The sequence below is a fragment of the Neomonachus schauinslandi genome, chromosome 9, assembly GCF_002201575.2.
Source record: "Neomonachus schauinslandi chromosome 9, ASM220157v2, whole genome shotgun sequence".
Classification (NCBI taxonomy): Eukaryota; Metazoa; Chordata; class Mammalia; order Carnivora; family Phocidae; genus Neomonachus; species Neomonachus schauinslandi.
Window position 1 is genome coordinate 12,730,688 of NC_058411.1, and position 19,615 is coordinate 12,750,302.

Sequence of the window (19,615 nt, forward strand, 5' to 3'; positions counted from 1 at the left end):
ATGAGGGGTATGCGGAGATAGGAATCTTCAGCTCAGATATACAGAGGGGCTTTCTTAGAATTGCCCCCCAAAACACCGAGGCTAAATCCTAGGGCCACAGACAGTGTGACAAACTGGGATTTATATCTATGACTCTGAATCTCATGTTATTTTATTTTTTGGAAATTTAAAATCTACAAAAAAGAAAGTCAATGTATACTGATAGTCTCACCACTCAAATAACCACCATTAAGGTCCCAAGATATATACTTCCAGTTTTTAAAGAAGAGTCACAGTTTTTCCTAAAAGCAATATAAAATGATTCTGCTCAATAAAAATAATTCAAACTGCAAAGATGAGAGTGAAAAAATTATCCCAAATCCTATCATTTGGAAATTTTTATTACTCATTCTTAAGTGATACTCATTCTAGACATCTTTTTAGGGAAACAGACAGAATAAAGATAAACAGGCATACTTTTATAAATGGTGATCACACTCCCATCTGATACCACAGCCATTAGCCATGGGTAGCTGCTGACCACTTGAAATGTGGCTGGTTCGAATTGAGATGTGTCATAAGTGTAAAGTACACCCTAGATTTGGAAAACTTTTTTTTTTTTTAAGTCATCTCTATGCCCAACCTGGGGCTCAAACTCATGACCCCAAGATCAAGTCACATGCTCTACTGATGGAGCCAGCCAGGTGCCCTTAGATTTGGAAAACTTAGTATGAACAGGAATATAAAACATGTTGATAATTAAAAAATGTGGATTGCTTGTTCAACTAACAATATTTTGGATATATTGAGTTAAATAAAAGATATTATCAAAATTAACTTCACTTGTTTCTTTTTCCTTTTTTAACATAACTACTGCAACTTTTAAAATAACATGTGGCTTGCATCCATATCTGTTGGGCAGCAGCTATTTTATTTTATTATTTTATTTTATTTTTAAGATTTTATTTATTTGATGGAGAGAGAGATAGACAGCAGGAGAGGGAACACAAGCAGGGGGAGTGGGAGAGGGAGAAGCAGGCTTCCCGCTGAGCGAGGAGCCGGATGCGGGGCTCGATCCCAGGACCCTGGGATCATGACCTGAGCTGAGGGCAGATGCTTAACGACTGAGCCACCCAGGCGCCCCGGGCAGCAGCTATTTTAAAAATAAAGTATTAATAAGTACTGACGGGAAGAAGGAAAGGAAAGTGAATCTCAGGGAATTGTTGAGCTCTAGATAAATGCTTTACCATGTGGCATTGTTTCCCGAAAGAGTGCAGTAAAGTTTTGAAAAGATTGGTGTCATGTTTTTTTCTTTGAGCATGTATTACCTTGTTTTGAAAGATGGTACTCTGAAGCACTTCCCAATTTTGATACATTGTCATTTTTGCATTGGGTTGGTTTATAGCAGTCCCCTTCTGTTCCCTAACTAATTCTTGTAGGCATTCAGTATTCTCTATGTCAATGCTCTGATCCTCACTGTTAGGCCTCTGCCCACACATCCTTCATCCCTGAGCCCTGGATTTCTTTATTAGCTGCATTTCAGTCTCAGGAAGGTCTCATGCTTCTGGGAGGAGGCCGCTTGCTGCTCTTGCACCTGACCGGTGTTACAGCCGGCTCCAGGCCTCTTGGGTTAAGCTCTGTGTCCCTGTGTCCTCTGCAGACGTTGTGTCCTTGTCTTCTGCTGTAGGACGCTGCTGTGGTCCTGCCTGATGTTCCCTCAGCTTGTAGGCAATTTGCTTTTCCTTCTTGGACAACTTAGAGAATTCTTGAGTTCAGTAACTTAACTCAGCCCTGGTTTACTGTGGCTTGGCCCATCCCAGGACCCCAGGTCTCATCTCTAAGAGACTACTTCGGGCTTCCCAGTACACAGACAGAGGCACTGCTGAGAACTTTAGATTTGGCAGATTTGGGTCACTGACCAGAGGACTGGGAAGGCTCTCCTTATAGCTCACTGCCTTAGTGGACCTACCACTCAGAATCTCAGTGGGTGCTCATGACTGTTTCTTGACTTAATTTTAGATTACCTAAATAATAGGCCAATCTGTTCTTTCTGGGACCGGAATGTTAAAGATAAAACTAGAGTCCATTTTGGCCCCTAACTCCAGTTGAGGTCCTCCTCGCTCTGCACCCCAGTGATAGCTACAATTGTGGATTTGAGGTACATCCTTCCAGACCTTTTACACTGCGCTTATATTTTAATACAGTTCGGTCCTGTCCCGTCACAGAATAAATAGGTTGTGCTCACGCTGGTGTATGAATTGTGCTGGGTTTATTCAGAACATCTAGATGTGCGGATTCCCAAGAGCTACTTCTGGAGTGAGCTCTTCATTCTAATTAACAAGCCAACGTGGACAGTAACAGAATTGTAACTCTAAGTAGTGTAGTCTTAGGAATAAAGCCTTCATCTAGACATTCCTAGTTGTCAGTGTCTGTATAGCTTCGACTTTTAGGCAGAAACAGACTGCGTGCATTCAGGTCATTTTGACACAAACTCATTTTAAGAATCTGTAGAGACGTTGCTCCAGCTCACATCCATGTGTAAGACCACAGAACACAAAAGAGCTAGGAGATTTCACTGCATCAGTTTTGGAAAATGCATAGTATTATTTTGTACAGATCATGCCGAAAAATAGCATAAGACAGACAGCTGTGTTTTCCTACTGAGCTTGTGCTCTCTCCATGTTAATACGTATCTAGTCTTTCTAGATTCAATAAATGTGTGACAAAGGATTGAGCTACCTCCTGTCTGTGTACACATTCTGGAACATTCTTTTTTTTTAAAGATTTTATTTATTTATTTGAGAGGGAGAGAGCACATGAGAGGGGGGAAGGTCAGAGGGAGAAGCAGACTCCCCGCTGAGCGGGGAGCCCGATGCGGGACTCAATCCTGGGACTCCAGGATCACGACCTGAGCCGAAGGCAGTCGCTTAACCAACCGAGCCACCTAGGCGCCCACATTCTGGAACATTCTTATTAATGAACAGAATTCACTGTAAGCTGGTGCCCACTTGGACTCCCTGTAAGGCTATGAAGTTCCAGAAGGGCCTTGCTGGGGGCATGGAGCAAGGGTGTGGTGGTCCTGAGGTCCCCGGGCGGAGCTTCCCAGCACACAGACCATTCCCGGCTCCCATTTAGCTTCTCATTTTGTTCTTTGTAGATGACATGGCAGAGCTCCTCCTCGGGGAGTCGAAGCTGGAGCAGTCCCTGAAGGAATACCCCCTGCGGCAGGGGGCCAGTCCCCGAGGCCCCAGGCCCCAGCTGACCGAGGTCCGCAAGCATCTGACCGCCGCCCTGGACCGTGGGAACCTAAAGGTACTGTGGGTCTCCGAGCTGAGGGGGCAGTGGGGTGATGCTTGTTCGGCCTCCTCAGGGCAGTGAGCCATGGGGAAGGATGGCCTGCAATGGACCAGGCAGTGGTCAGAGCGCACGAGCACACTGCCACAGCGCGGCGTCTCAGAAGCAGGCCTGCTCACCGTGGGATCGGCGTGTCGGCCCCCTGTCCGGCTGACCACCTTATGGGGGCTTCCAGCTCACTAGGGTCTCTCTGGTGAGTCTTCAGTGACACGTTATTCTGAAAAATCTTCTCCAGGTGCTTGGAAGAGAGCTGTTGTATATGGACCAGAGCTCAACCTGACGCCTTGGCCCACTCTAGGAAAGAGAGGAGTTAATCAGGAGTGCCATTTACCGCACAATTCCTGCCTGAAATATGCAGCTCCTGAACGTCCCCAGGCTGCTGTGGCCCAGAACCGTGTCGGGCTCCTCCTGGCGAGCACAAGCCTGGTACTTTGGTGGGGGAGGCAGCCAGGATGGAACCGTCCCTCTGCCTGAGCAATGGCCCTAACCCTCAGGGCCCAGGAGACCTTAAGCGCTACCCTTCTGCTCTGCTCCTTCCCTGCCCTGTCTTCCTGTCTCTAGACTCAGCTTTCCCTCTCATCACATATTCTTTTCTTGCTTCCTTTGAATCTCCTTTCCTTTAGGTTTTGCTCCCCCTGTCCCCGCCGCCCCCCACACCCATTAGCTCACTTACGGGGCTCTGAGTTCTTCCCCGCCCTGAAGGCTGGTTCTTCCTGCTCTTCAGAGGTCACGCTCCTCCAGGTAGCTGCCTGCTCTCAGCCCCAGGCCCGTCAGCGTCTTCAGCTGCCGTTGTGCTGTTGTGCACCCCTCACCGTTATCTCATCTCCAGAACTTTTTTATCATCCCAGACTGAAACTGTCTATGCATGAGCTTCCGTCTCTGCATGACTCTCTATCCCCCCCCTCCGCCCCTGGCAACCCCCAATCTACTTTCTGTCTCTATGATTCTGACTGTTCCAGGTCCCTCATATAAGCGGAATTGTAGAGTATTTGTCTTTTTATGACTGGTTTATTTCATTAACATAATGTCCTCAAGGTTCATCCATATTGTAGCATGTGTCAGAATTCCCTTCCTTTTTAAGGCTGAATAATACTCCATTGTAGGTTTATACAGCGTTTTGTTTATCCATCTGTGAGTGGGCACTGAGATTGCTTCTGCCTTTTGGTACTTTGAATAATGCTGCTATAATACAGACTTTTTTTTTTTTAAGAGGGTGGGGAGAGAGAGAGGAAGGGCAGAGGGAGAGGGAGAATCTTAAGCAGGCTCCATGCCCGGTGCAGAGCCTGATGTGGGGCTCGAACTCATAACTCTGAGATCATGACCTGAGCCGAAATCGAGAGCTGGATGCTTAACCGACTGAGCCACACAGGTGCCCCGAATAGCTGCTATGAATGTGGGTTTACATTATCTCTTCCAGATCTTGCTTTCAGTTCTTTTGGGCATATACCAAAAAGTGGAATTGCTGAATCATATGGTAATTCTATGGTTAATTTTTTAAGGAATCTCCATACTATTTTCCATAGCAGCTGCACCATTTTACATTCTTACCAACACTGAGTTCCAATTTCACCACATCCATGTCAGCATTTTTTATTTTCTGTTTTTTGGTATTGTTTTGGTTTTGGATAGTAGCCATCCTAATAGTTTTGAGGTGATATCTCATTGTGGTTTTGATTTGCGTTTCCCTGATGATCAGGAATGTTGAGCATCTTTTCATGTACTTATTGGCCATTTGTATGTCTTCTTCGGAGAAATATCTATTCAGGTGCTTTGCCCATTTTTTATTTGGGTTGGGTTTTTTTGCTGTTTTTCATTTGTAGCTCTTTGCCTTTAACCTTGATGATTTCTCTTTCCTTTTTCTTCACTTCCCATCTCAGAACCCTCCAGGGCTACTTCTCTGGACTTTATTCTCATGTTTGTGTACATCCCACCCCTCCCCCGCAAGAAGCCATGTTTTCCTTAGCTTTACTTTTTGTATCTGTTTTGGAAACTTGTGCCTATTCCCAAATTGTTGTGTGACCCCCAAGGAGGCCATCTCCCTCTCTGGGGTTTAGTTTCTGTCAGTTTGAATAGGGTGGGCTGTTGGAGGGGTGAGCTTGGACCCTCCCAGCTCTTAGATATTCCAAGCCTGTGAGCTTTCATTCAGAGATGTCCTTCGTCCTTGTCATCTGGTCACCTCCTTGGCCCTGGAGCAGTTGGGGGCTTGGGCAACATTTGTATAAGTGAGTGTTAGTGTTTGTCAGTTATGTGGCTGCAGGCTTCTGGAAATGCGGGCAGAAAGCCTCCATTCAAATGGCCTCTGTGTATGTCTGTCTCCACTGGACACAGCTCCAGTCCCCTCAGGCTGGCTTGAGAGCATCAGTTAATTATTTTATTTTATTTTTTTACAGATTTTATTTATTTATTTTAGAGGTAGAGTGAGTGGGAGTGGAGGGAGGAGCAGAGGGAGAGGGAGAGGGACAAGCAGGCTCCGTGCTGAGCGGGGAGCCCAGCGTGGGGCTCGATCCCAGGACCCAAGATCATGACCTGAGCCAAATCAAGAGTCAGATGCTTGACTGACTGAGCCACCCAGGCGCCCCGAGCATCACTTGAATATAGGAAGCTCAGTTTACTAAGCACTTGGTGCTGCATTTGGGCCTTTAAAAACGCGTATTCTCTCTTTCCCTGTTTCTTTTAAAGGGCCATGCCACACTTCTCTTCAGAGTCAGTTCATGATACTCGTCGGTCCTCATCAGTGAGAAAGGGTAGAGGGACAGTGGACACGTGGGCCATGCTTCCCAGGGACGGCCATCAGACTCAAGCATCCCTTCAAGAGGCCAGAGGGTGTGGCTGTGTGCTAGGGGAGAAAGGTTGAGGATCATGCTCCAGGCCTGACATCTGGCTAGTTTGTTTCCTCCTTCCAGATCCCTAACTTCACTGCGAAAAATTAACCTTCTGGTTTACCAGGTGCTGATGGTTTTTTTTGCTCTCCACCCAGTGCAGTATTAAGAATGTGGAATTTCAAGTTAGAATTCCTGAGTTTGTGTTCCAGTTCTAGCTTTATAAGCTGTGTGATTCGGCGAAGTTACGTACCCTCTCTGAGCTTCACATTTCTCATCCGTAAGCATAGTTAGCTGGGGGTTGTCTTGAGGCTCAGATGTGGAAGCTCTTTCACAGCGAGCACCAGAGACATGTCATTTACTGCCATGTTATTTTTCTCCTGCGGCCATTTTTAAGCTTCCTCTATCCTATAAAGAATGTTCCAAAGTTGCCCAGCTTTTGCATGGGTGTGTTGCCCCAGTAGCTGGCTACTGTGAAACTTGTTCTCTTCTTGACCTTAAATCAGTGCGTCTCCTGGTGGGGCGCTTGCTCAAGCCCAGTGCAGACAAGGTGCCCACAAAATACGCATGGACTGAAACAGGCAGGGCCAGAGCAAGGTAGCAATGTGGTGAGGCAGAAGGAGCCTGGCCTGGGAATCAGGAGACCTGCTTCTGAGTCAAGGCAAGAAAACTGTGTTTCTTCTGGGCAGGGCAGCACAGCTCTGTGCTGGGGCCAGTCTCCCTCACCCTGCAGCGGGCGGCCTCCGTGTGGGGTTGCCGACTAGACTCGCTCCGGCAAGGCTCTCCCAGTGCGTCCACACTGTGCCTTTGCACTTGGAATTTTGTTCAGGCTCCTGCATCTTTTACATCTGGCCTTGTAGTTTACTTTTCTTTAAAAAAAAAAAAAAAAAAAAAAAACTTAAAAATTTTTTTTCAAGTTGAATTAAACATCTTTTTCTTTTGGTAAAATATTATCTAACACAAACTTTGCCATCATAACCATCTTGAAGTGTACAGTTCTGTGGCATTAAGTACGTCTGCACTGTCGTGCAGCCTCCACCACCGTCCATCCCCAGATTGAAGCTCTGGGCCTGGTAAACACCAACCTCTGCTCCCCTCCCCCTTCCGTTTGCTTTTAAACCAGTGGTCCCAGGGCTGGAAGGCCTAAGGGAGGAAGGAAGACAGCCTTGTCTGCCAGGAAGCTTTTTCTCTGGGTGGAGAACCCCTGTGGTAGGTCTTTTTTTCATAGCTCTTTTCCTCTTCTCTTAAGTCTGCTTTGATTTCTCTGTTTGCAAAGATAATTCTAATTTCTTGCATTCTGATTTTCTTTCTTTCTCTCTCTCTCTCTCTCTGGCCACTCAAAACCCCCCTTTTTTTGTTCCTTTCAGGGTGCCTGGCTGGCTTAGTCAGTAGAGCATGCCACTCTTAATCTCAGGGTCATGAGTTCAAGCCCCACGTTGGGTGTGGAACCTACTTAAAAAATAATAATAAAATTTAATTTAATTTAAAAAGACCCCTTTTGTTCCCATCTCTCCAATGCTGCCCGTTGCCCCTGCTTCCTTCCTTTTTTTTTTTTAAATTTTTTTTTTTAAGATTTTATTTATTCATTTGAGACACAGAGATACAGAGAGAGAGAGAGAGAGCATGAGCAGGGAGAGAGGCAGAAGGAGAGGGAGAAACAGGCTCCCTGCTGAGCCGGGAGCCTGATGTGGGGCTCAATTCCAGGACCCCGGGATCATGACCTGAGCCGAAAGCAGACGCTCAACCATCTGAGCCACCCAGGCGCCCCAACCCCTGCTTCCTTTCAAGAAATACTTTATGATTTCACTTATATGTGGAATCTAAAAAAAAAAAAAACAACAAATGAATAAACAGACAAACAAAAAGCAGAAACAGACCCATAAATACAGAGAACAAAGTGATGGTTGCCAGAAGGGAGGGGGGCTGGGGGTGGACACAGTAGGTGAAGGGGAGCAGGAGATAGTTATGGACTGAATGAGCCACAGGAATAAAAGGCACAGCATAGGGAATATGGTCGATGATATTGTAACAGCACGGTATGGTGACCGATGGTGGCTACACTTACGGTGAGCACAGCATAGCTTAGGGGGTTGTCCAGTCACTATGTCGTACACCTGAAAAGTATGTAACATTGTGTGTCAACTGTACTCAAATAAAGAAAAAAAGGAAAGAAAGAAATGCCCGGAAGCTGGCGATCCTGGCGGACAGCTGCTTTGCCATGCTCTGGCTGGTTACCTGGCATGGCCCACCCCGTCACGGTTACAGGGTACAGAACAGTGCAGCTTCCTGGCGTGCTCCTGTAAGCAGGAAAATCTAGCCTTGCATAGCTTGGGTTCCAAGGAGCAGGCCTGCAAGAGGGTGATAAATCGGTTTCCTTATATAGCAGGCTAGGCTGTCTCCTCTTTTCCTGCTGATGAGTGCTGGCCAGGGAGAAGGGCAGAGGATGAGGCCAGTGGGTATGGACTGGGGAAGCCAACCTCTCCTGCCTGGAGAGGAATGAGGACCCATCAGAGGACGAGGGCTAGAGGTCGCAGCCTCTGTGGGGGGTGGGGAGGACCAGGGCTCAGTCACCTCACCGAGCGAGAATGGCTCAGTGGGAAAAGTTTGCCCCTGGAAAGAAAGCAAGTCCTGGGTTTTGCACCAATTTAGAAAACCTCTCTCTTTGGGTTATTCGGGTTATAGTCTTGTAGCACACCCCCAGTGCAGCGGGCAGGATGCACCAGGATGTCCTTTTCTGAGACAGGTGCTTGTATGTTTTGTTCGTAAAGCATCCCTCCATCCTTGGCCCAGCACAGCCAAGCACGGGGACCTGTGGGGAGCCTCAGTGTTCTGTTTTGTTTTGTCTTACAGCCACTTTTTTTTTTTTAAGATTTTATTTATTTATTTGACAGAGAGAGACACACAGAGAGAGGGAACACAAGCAGGGGGAGTAGAAGAGGGAGAAGCAGGCTTCCTGCAGAGCAGGGAGCCCGATGCGGGGCTCGATCCCAGGACCCTGGGATCATGATCTGAGCCGAAGGCAGACGCTTAACCACTGAGCCACCCAGGCGCCCCTTACAGCCACTTTCTTGAGGTGGAGTTCATATGCCAACTCACCCATTTAGAACGTACAGTTCAGTGGTTTTTAGTATATTTACAGACTCGTGCAGTCATTACCCCTAATTTAGAAAATTTTCATCGCCCCCAAAATAAACCCGTATCCATTAGCAGTCACTTGCCATCCCCCCACCCTCCAGCCCTAGGCAAACACACTAATCTACTTTCTGCCTCTATAGATTTGACCACTTGGGCCATTTCATATAAATGGAAGCATGCAACATGTAGCCTCTTGTGATTGGCTTTTTCACCTGCCATGGTGTTTCTGAGGGTCATCCCTGTGGTAAGCATGGGGCACTGCTTCCTTCCTCACCGTGGCTGGGTAATATTCCACGGTGGGGCCAGACCACATTTTCCTTATCCATTCCTCAGTCGATGGGCATTCAGGTTGTTGGCACTCACAGGGCCATGGCAAACGGTACTGCTGTGAACATTCGTGTGCGCATCTTTGTGTGGAGAGCCCCGAGGCTTTGTGGCAGCAGGTGTCGGGTCCCCGAGGGAGCATTACTCCTAGCATCGTAGGAAAATGTTTTTCTCTCTCCTTTTCCTTCTAGTCAGAGTTCCTACAAGAATCCAATCTGATCATGGCCAAGTTGAATTATGTGGAAGGAGATTATAAGGAGGCTCTCAACATCTATGCCCGGGTGGGCCTCGATGACCTGCCGCTGACAGCCGTCCCTCCCTACAGGCTGCGCATGATTGCGGAAGCCTACGCCACCAAAGGTGAGCCCGCGCCTTCCCTCCCGGGAGGCTGTCCCCCGGGGCCACGCTGCGTGGAGCCCACAGGCCGAGCCTGTACCCTGGGCCAGCACCTCCGCATGGTGTGGGCCCTGCCACACCCTGTTCCCTCAGACCCTCAGTTCTTCAGTTACCCCTGAAATAAATGAGGGGCAAACATTTCAGTAAAGGGTCCTGATAATTAATATGCAATGAAATAGGGATTTTTTTTTTTTTGGTAATTAAGATAATGCATAGCACATGCCAGGATTCTTGTCATATGGCCACTTGGCCACATGGCTGACCAGTTTTATTCAACAATGCCGCCTCTGGGCTAATTTAATTAAGGCTGATTGGTCCCTGCAAATGGCCGTCACTATAACAGCCGGTCATCCAGTGTTTGGCTGTGTGCGTGGGGGCTCGGGGGCTGGACGGAAGTGTAAACGTCAGCCCGGTTGCCAAGAAGGAGCTTGCAATCCCATGGGAGAGGATGCAGTCCCACAGAGAGGAAAATGACAGCTGCAGGACACACACATTGTTTGACCTTTCCAAGCTGCCACTTCCTCATCTGTGAAATGGGTATAACCACATTCACTTCATAGATTTAGTCTTAGGATCAGTCAAATAATGTATGTAAAGCACTGACCACACTACCTGGTACATACTAAATGCTCATCAAATAATATTTTAAAATATCAGCCCCAAACAAGGCAGCAGATGGTCAAAGTCAGGCATGGCTAGCAGCTTTTTAGAGACAAGAGAGGTCACACAGGCCCACAGGGCCAGGAAGGCTTCCCGGAGGAGAAGGGACACTTTGAATTGGAAAGGCCATCGTAAGAGAGGGGGCATCTGAAGCAGCTCCTCTCCCTCCTGCCACCTACTGTCCAAACCATGCATTGTGACTGACTGTGGCCAGCACGGAGGCCGGGGCCCTGGTCACTCGTGTGCTGTCGGCTGTCGGCTTCGGCTGTCCTGCGCAACGGTGAGCAAAGACCCAGCCTGAGGCACACTTAAGAGCTTTGTGTCAGGGGTGACATATTCAACCTGTTCCCTGGGGAACCTCAAGTGCTGCCGGGTTCATCTAATTAATCTTCTAGACCTCCCTGCAGGCCGGGGAAGGATACTGTCACTCTTGGCCGGGCGCTCTGGCACTTTGGCAGGCACCGTCCTGTGAGGCTGGGGGCGCCATGGGGCGTGCTAGGGTGTGTGACACGCAGCTGCCCCCTTCTTCGTGGTGCCTGCTCCGTCACCTCACATGCCTTGGGCTTGGGGGAGTTTGTGTGTGATTTGGGGCCAGAAACAATCTCCTGCAAGGACAGCAACGCTTCATCGGGCAGTTGCCGGTCACCCGGGGCCCGGTGGATTGTCTCCAGGGGTGTTCTGCTAGTTGCAGCGGGGGGATGGCTCTGGGGCCTGTTCGCAGCAAGAGCTCAGGTCCTCGTATCGGCTCTAAGACAGACTGGTGGTGGCAGCCATCTGCAGGGGACACCGCCTGCTCAGCGTCGTGGCTGAAGGAGGACGGGAGAGGGCGAGGAGGACGGGAGACGTGGTCCCTGGGTCTGGGCCTGCGTCATACGTGGTTAGCAGTGCGCCCCCCGCTGTGGTGGGAGGCTCCTGGGAGACCTGGCCCCAGCTGGCTCCTGTGTGCACACGGAGCGTCACACGCGTGCAGCAGAGGGAAGTGTCGCTTGTGCCAGAGGAAGTGGCCTGCAGCCCAGGTGGCCAGGTGAGAGGCAGTGCGGAGGGGGTTTCTGAGCACCAGTGCTTAGCCGTCCGCCTGGTCCAGCTCCCACCACCATCATGTGCTGGCTCTGCACGCCTCGCTTTCTTCATCTGTCCAGCTCTCCTTGGGTTGTCATGAGGATTACACGAGATCGTCTGTATCAAATGCCCAGCACATAGTGAACATGATCTAAATAGTAGCGTAAAAGCTGAGTGTTTGTTGGGGCACTATAAGAAGTGACTTACAGTAACTGAAAAATTGTCCCTTTAATTTGTGGAGATGCCCAAAGACAGGCCAGTTCTCTGAGGAGTTCAAGAGGCTCTTGGTCCTAACTCTGGGTAGCAGCACTCTTTGGTTCTTCTTTCTTCTTCAAGGTCCTTGAGAAGTTTTCAGGAGAGACTGTGGACAAATATTCGACGGATGCTAGTGTATGGGGTTCTCTTCTCTCCATTGCGAACCACGAGCCTGCAGGGGCCTGAAGCAGGGTTGGTGTCCTCAGCTCAGCGTTTCCAGCGCTTTTGAAGTAGTTGCTGACGTTTCCAAATTGAGACCATCCAGTTAAAAATTTGGCTTTCTGGCTTCTTCGGGAAGAAGGGAAGGGCTGTCCCCTCAGGCCCCCCGGGCAAGCCCTGGCTGGAGCTGAGTGCCCAGCGCACACCCCTCCCCTGACCACCGCGTGCTGCTGTAGGCTTGGAGTTGGCCTTTTACGGGTCACCTGAACTTCCCTCATCTGCTCTTCCAGCCGTGGCTGCGAGCTCGTCCCCTGGCCAGGTATTATTAGCCTTGGCTTATTGGGAATCTGCAGCCAACATCATTCAGATACCAGTTAGGGCTCTACTGTCTCTTAAATCCTCCAAACCTGTAATTTACAGACAAAGGAGATGAGACTGGGCAAGGTGATTGGAATGCCCACTGTGTGCCCTTTATTTGAGTATCTCAGCCAGTCTTTACCACCACCCTATGAGGTAGACTCTATTATTCTTTCCATTTTACAGATGAGAAAACTGAGGCACAGGGGGGTTAGATAAGCTGCCCAGGGTCCTGAAGCCAGGAAGTGGACAAACCAGGACTCGAGCCAGAGCCCATGCTCTCCTAGTGAGAGGCAGAAGGGGCCTCAGTCTGGAGCCCACGTTCTTAACCATTCTGCCCTGTTGGCATGTGGATCAGAGCATGCTTGGGCCAGGTAAGGTTTCCTCATGTAGAAAACACTCAGATCACTAGAGGATACCCTTGATTTGCACATAGACCCCTCTTGGCAGCCTCACCTTCATTGTTCCTCCACTATAATTCCTGCTTCTTGCCCAGATTTCTTCCTGTAAATTCTGTTCCTCCAGCTCATACATCCTGTCTTCTCTGACGGCCTCTGGGACTCACCTGTTCAGAGTCAACCATATTCACTGCTCTCTTTGCTCAGTAGATTAGTAGGTGACATGAAAGTCATACTAGAATCAGTTGTCCTGGTATCAGACGCCCCTGCGGGTCTGTGAGTTCCTCTAAAGGAGGAGCTGTTTGTTCTGTTTGCCATCCTCAGAACTCGGCACAGGATTTGGCACGTCATTGGTGCTCAGTTATTGAGTGAAATTTGTACAAATTCCCGTGCTTGCATTTTTACTGAGATGCCCATCATGTCATTCAGGTGATCTGGGTGCCTTCGCTCCTAGCCTAGCATGGTGAGATGCGTTTTCTTTGTAGATGACATATTGGGCATATTTCAATGATTCAGAGTCCTTCCCTGCCGATTATGGGCAATACCTCCGAGAGCATGCTGACGTCACACCATAACAGAGCCTGACATGGATCTCTTTCTGAAAGGTTGTACATTTCCGTTCATTTCCATGATCAGGGACTTCCGACATAGATCTCAACTCCCCCCCACTATCCCCCCAACTCCTTCCTTCCATTTCATAAACCTAAGCAGACAGAGAGTGGGAATCGAGGAAATGGAGAAACTCTAGCTTCTGGTAGTACTGGTTTAATCAAGCAAGTAGACATCTTTGCTCTGGGATACAGATTGAGGTAGCAAATGAAATCTCCAGGACACCAAGTGGCCACAGATGTTCTTTTCACAAATGTGGAAAGGCTGGGGAATAGTGGACACATGGCCACTGTCTATTTTGGGACTTAGATCTGCTGGACACGGGGTGACTTTCTGCAGATCGGCCAGTGGGAGCTGGAAGTGGCTTGCCTTCCCAGATACGGCCTCTGTAAACAGCCTTGGTATGTACTCTGTTGTCTCGCAGGGACTGAAAATGCCCGGGCTCCAGGATGAGGGAGTCCTGGAACAGTCCGCCTGTCACAGCTGGTGGGGCAGCTGTGTTCTCGGAGGTTCCTGTTCCTCCCCATCCACTAGGGTGTGGTCCTCACCTGTGTGATTGAAGCTGGCGTGCCTGCGTGATGCAGCTCGTGGAAGGGGGCAAAGAGGGAGACGTCTAGGGTGAGCACGGGTCGGTTCTGCTGACAGCCTGCTGGGGAGAGGTTGCTGTAGCACCTTAGCCACCAGGGACCTGGGAAAAAGAGGTCTGGGGGCTCACGTAAGCCTCTGATTTGACATGTCCAGCAGAGCTTGGTCTCTCTCCCAGCTAGCACCTGTAGGAGGGGCAGGGAGAAGGAAGTAGCCTGCAGCCAGGTGAATGAAAGGGGACGGGGAGGCCCTGAGGCCCTGGTGCCCAAGAGGAGGGAGATTATGAACCTGGAAACAATGGCGTGGTATTAAGCTTCCTTTCTAGATTGCACAGTACCAAGCAGAGGAGGACCGATGGAGGAGACTGCCAGAGAGGCTAAGGGACTTGCCTGATGACACCCAGTGAGCTGGAGGCAGGGCCAGGATGAGGTAGGAAACCTTCCTGTCAAACTGCATGACCTCCGTTCCCAGGTGGAGAAGGCAGCACGGTGATGGGGAGCTCTATGGAGCCTCCCTTTTTCTCTTTCCTCCTTTGCTCCCAGGTTTGAAATTGCTCCTTTGATGCGCTGGTTAAGAGCCTGGGGTTTTGGAGCCAGGCTGCCCAGGTTTGATCTCTAGCTTTGTCACTTATTAGCTATAAGATCTTGGGCAAGTTACTTTCGTCTCCCTGGGGCTCAGGTTTTTTTTATCTATAAAACAGAGGTAATTATAGTATCTACATTATAGGGTTATTGTAGGGAATGAGGGAGTATGGGTAAAGCTCTTAGCATAGTGCCTGGCGGATCAACAGAGTTTAGCTATTTTTGTTCTTGGGTGTGACCCCAAATGGCTAGACCTCTTAGGGAGCCCCAGGTAACATCCAGTTATGGGGAAGAGGGCAGAGTTGCCGTAGCATATCTGCCTTGTCTGGCAGAGGGTATGGTCCCAGGAGTGGGACCCAGGAACAGTACGTTTAGAGGGAAATCTTTAGCGGCAGATCAAGCAAAGATCTGAGGTCTGGAGTGCCACTTGGGGAGGAAGAGGTGTTGATGGTGTTGGAGGATGGGCAGCACCCAGTGGCCAGGGGCAGATGGAGAGTTTTGCTTGAGGATGAGGCCCAAGACACACTCCCTCTGCACTTCACCAGTCTTGCCCAAGGCTGATCCAGAAGGTTAGAGGTCTTTGGAATTGGGCCCACATTAGTGGTTTTTTCACAAAAGGCCATTCACATTGGAATGGATTGGTTGATTCAAGTAGTGGTCCTTTAAGAGGGGAGAACCATTCACACGGTTCTCAGATAGCTGTCTTCATAAGGAACATGCTAAATACGCAGGAGAGAGAGCCGCGGAGGAGAAACCATCTCTTGGTTGGACTCTCCTTCCTGGCCAGAGGCCGGGGGCCACTCCCTAAAGACATCCCCTTCTCTAGAGTCTGCAGAGCTCATGGACCTCTTGCTCTTCCCAGAAGTGCAGGTGTGATGAAGGATAGCATTTGAATTACATAATGATCTCCCCTTGGAAAATGTGACAGCCTCTTTTGCCTGCCTCATATAAAGCTGGCCCTGGGGCTCTCTTTGGACTGCCCACTGTATGCGTTCTGAGCATCCCGTCTCAGGACACGGTGTCAGGGAAGGAATGAAGACCCCTGGCTTCTGCAGTGGGCAGGGTGAAGGGGCAAAGGAGCTCGCAAGGGAGGCTTTTCAGAAGTGCTGCCTTTTCCCCGAAGCTGATAAGCACTAGTCTTTAAATAGAGAACCCATCTCCAAAAGCTTTGGATCCCAGCCTTGCTCTCCCCAGTTTGAAACTGAGTGTCTTCACACATCCACCGACTTCAGCTTAGCATAAGCAGTTGTTAGACCAGGAGACTTACCACATTCACCGACAAATATTTTTGGAAGATGCACCTGGCGATTGCTCGCTGTCTTCTGGGGGCCTCCCACCAGAGCAAACTTCAGATACATCAGCACAAGGGAAGCAGTCCATCGATGAGGGGCTCTTATCAGGTGTCGCTCATGTGTGTGTTCACCACACTCTGCCCGGTCCTGGGCGTCTGGGTGCCATGGAAAAAGGCTTGGAACAAGTTGAGTTGGAAATTCCTCAGATAGTGGGTGGTTATGACTTGAGGATTGTCATCCTCCCCAAAGGCTGCCAGGCATGTAGACCCCAGAGGAAGCAACTATCTTTAATCAGGGGTTCCCTCTATGAAATAGAAAAGAGAATGAAGCCGTATCTGTTCTTTCCCTTAGGGGCTGATTCTACCAGCACTGTATGTCAAGGTGAGGCCAGACCCCCGACATGGTGACTTGAGGGATGTGTTTCCTACAAGGATGCTTTACTTTCCTGCTTCAAAGCTTCTTTTTCCATCCTGGAATATTGGCTCCCAGGAGCAGCCCCAGTTTCCCCCAGGAAAGTGGAAACGTTTATTGGGGGGTTCTCAGGCTGTCACAGATGCGGGCTCCATCCTTGGAGAGGTTAGTGTGCTGCTTCCAGGGGAGCCTGGGTGTGGTGGGCTGGCTGCAGGCTGGCTGCAGGAACAGACATGGAGACCAGCGCTTAGCTCTCCAGCCGGCTCACACAGAGGCAGAAGCTGCCGGGGGTGGTGGAGGCGCGGCTGAGGGGATGTGAGGCCGCTTGTGTGCTGGTGGGAGAGAGATGTGACGGTTGCTGGAGACCCCAGAGTAGGGAGGGGGCGGACCAGTGGCCGAGTGTCTGTGTCATCTGCTCTGCTCAGCCCCAGCCAGCCGCTCGGCAGACGCAGGACACGAATGTGTTGTGTTCGTAGGGAGGATGGAGGTGGCAGTGCAAATCCAGGTCCATCCTGCAAGGTTTCTGCTGGTGGGACCAGAGCCACTGTCCTGGGTAGGTGCAGGGGGGCGGGGGGAAGCAGTGTATGGAGACTTTCGAGGTTCCGAGCCAAGCTGAAGACCCATTTTGAAGTTCTGCCAAGCTCTGTGGGTTAGGGCCCTTTTCACTGCAGGGGAAAGAAAACCCCACCTGGTCTGACTTCAGTGATAGCTGGATTCAGGGCTCAAAGATGGATTCTTTCTCCCCATTTCTCTCCGTGTTGGTTCCCATTTCAGACTCCAGGTGGCTGGCTGGAGCAGCTCCAGACTTGATTTTCTTAACCTGGGCCACATCCTCACTGTGTCTCAATGGCCCTGGTGGATTCCCACTCTTGATCTAGTTCCAGCAGCTAGCATCATGCCCCGGGACTGGCTTCGGTCTGGCGTGAAGGCTGTGATGAAGGGGGGTGGTCCCACCAGCAGAATTAGAGGGAGGGTCCACGATAGATGTCCACAGCACAGCTCTTCTGAATAGGAGCCCTCTCATCAAAGAGGCCCAGGGCCCTGTATGCCCTTGTCTCCTTGGAGGTGGTCCTTGCAGGGGAGAAGGAGAAGGGACAGTTGGGGAGGAGCCAGGTGACTGCTCTGTGACGGAGTCACTGTGGACTGGACTGAAGATGCCTGGCGCCCAGACCACATCAGGTGGGTCAGCGCTGAAGGAATGGGGCTTTTTGGAGAAGAGTTGTCTCCAGGGGTGGAGGGCCCTTGGGGGAAGAAAGACTTCCCTGTTCTGGCCTTGGGGATGGGGCCAGAGCTGGGCAGCGGAAGCTACACAAAGTCCAACGTTAGGCCTGTATCTGGAAGTCTTTCTGATTGCGACAGCCGTCTCAGGGTTCGGCTGCCCTGGGAGGTGGGAGTCCCAGTGGATTAGCACATATCAAGCCCTGCCCTGAGTCACGTGCGGTGCTTGCTGATTGACCTGTGTGATGGCACCTCATTCTGGCAGTAGTCCCTGCGAGGAGCTGAGAGGCTGAATTTCAGAGGTGAGGTGGGATTCACATCAAGGTCTGTGGACTCCAGAATCCCTACTCTATCTGCTTTGTTGAGCTGCCTTTCAGCTGGAGCATAAACTCTCATTTGGAGTGGATGCTGTTGACAAGGGGCTGAAGGGCTGGTGTCAGATAACCTGCAAGCCCTTGATTCTGTTCTGTGATTCTTAAGCCATTTGATCTAAGTCTCTACGTCTCACTTTTCCTATCTGCAAAATGGGGATAGTAATACTCAGATGAGAGTACTGAGAAGGCTGAATGAAACAAAATGGGAAAGTGCTTTGAAATATATAAATCTGAGGTCAACAGTAGGGGATTTGTGTCGTCTGTCCTCATGTACACCTGCGTTTGGGAGCAGCCGGTGGCTGTGATGTTCTCGCTCTCCCCACGGTCCTCCCCCCCCCCCCGCCCCGCCCCGCCCCGCCCCAGCCCCAGGGTCCTGTCTAGCCTGCTCCTTTCCTTGGGCAGCCAGTGGGGCTTCTAGCTATCACTGGGGTTGATCGCTTGCCCTTTCCCCTATAATTTTATCTTACTGTTCTTCTTGATACAGACAACATACGTATGCATTATATAAAAATCAGAAATACAGACCGGTCAAGAGAACATAAAAATATCCATCACCTGGTCTACCCAGAGCCAATCTCTGTTAACATTTTAGTGCATTTACTTTTAGATCTCTATAATTATCATGTGGGTTTTTTTTTTTAATATAAAAATGAGATTATACCACATATACCGCTTTATGACCTGCTTTTTCCACTTCACTACAGATCATAAACACTTTTAGCAGCTGTACAGCATTTCATTACATGGATAAGCTATAATATATTTAACTAAAAAGCCTCTATTTTTGGACACGTAGGTTGTTTGCAGCTTTTTACTGTTACAAGTAAAGCTGTGACGAACGCTCTCTCAGCCTGATCTCTGTGCTTGTCCTTAATGCTTTCCCTAGGACAGATTTCCAGAAGTAGAATTTCTGGGTCAAAAGAGAAGTATTTCCAGACTGCTCTGCAGAATGGCTGTACCTTTGTGCTTTCCTGCCCACAGGGTGTGGGACCAGTTGCCTCTCCTTCTGGCTGAAACTGGATAGAATCCCTTTGATCTGAAAGTGAACTTTGAGTCTTTGGTTGTGTGTTGGGTGTAGCCTATTTGGAAAATAAAGAAAAATATAAAGCAGAAAATAAAATCAGTCACCATACGACCACTTGAGCTTGTGAATATATCATATATAAAATATTTAAATGTATAAAGATATATATTTATACAATATTTTGTACACAATTAGGATTATGCTATATATATTATTTTATGGCCTATTTTTCACTATATGTATGTATGTGTGTGTACAATTATTTTTCCATGTCATTAAATATTTCTGAAAAAAGTTTTTAATGACTGCACCGTGGTGTGCCTTATGGATATTTTTATTTTATTTTATTTTATTTTTTTTTATTTTTTATTTTTATTTTTATTTTTTTAAAGATTTTTATTTATTTATTTGACAGAGAGAGAGATAGCGAGAGCAGGAACACAAGCAGGGGGAGTGGGAGAGGGAGAAGCAGGCTTCCCGCCGAGCAGGGAGCCCGACGTGGGACTCGATCCCAGGACCCTGGGATCACGACCTGAGCCGAAGGCAGACACTTAACGACTGAGCCACCCAGGCGCCCTATTTTTTTTTTTTTAAAGATTTTATTTATTTATTTGACAGAGAGAGAC

General features: G+C 49.1%; 1 protein-coding gene across 1 annotated transcript in view; it reads left to right on the forward strand.

Moving 5' to 3' along the window:
• Window positions 1-3,141: 3,141 nt before the first annotated feature.
• TTC7B (tetratricopeptide repeat domain 7B) overlaps window positions 3,142-19,615 on the forward strand; it is a 222,981-nt gene continuing 206,507 nt past the window's right edge. Inside the window, exons 1-2 of the mRNA XM_044918052.1 lie at window positions 3,142-3,291; window positions 9,803-9,971. Of these exons, the coding sequence (XP_044773987.1) occupies window positions 3,142-3,291; window positions 9,803-9,971 (319 nt within the window). The remainder of the gene's footprint in view (window positions 3,292-9,802; window positions 9,972-19,615) is intronic.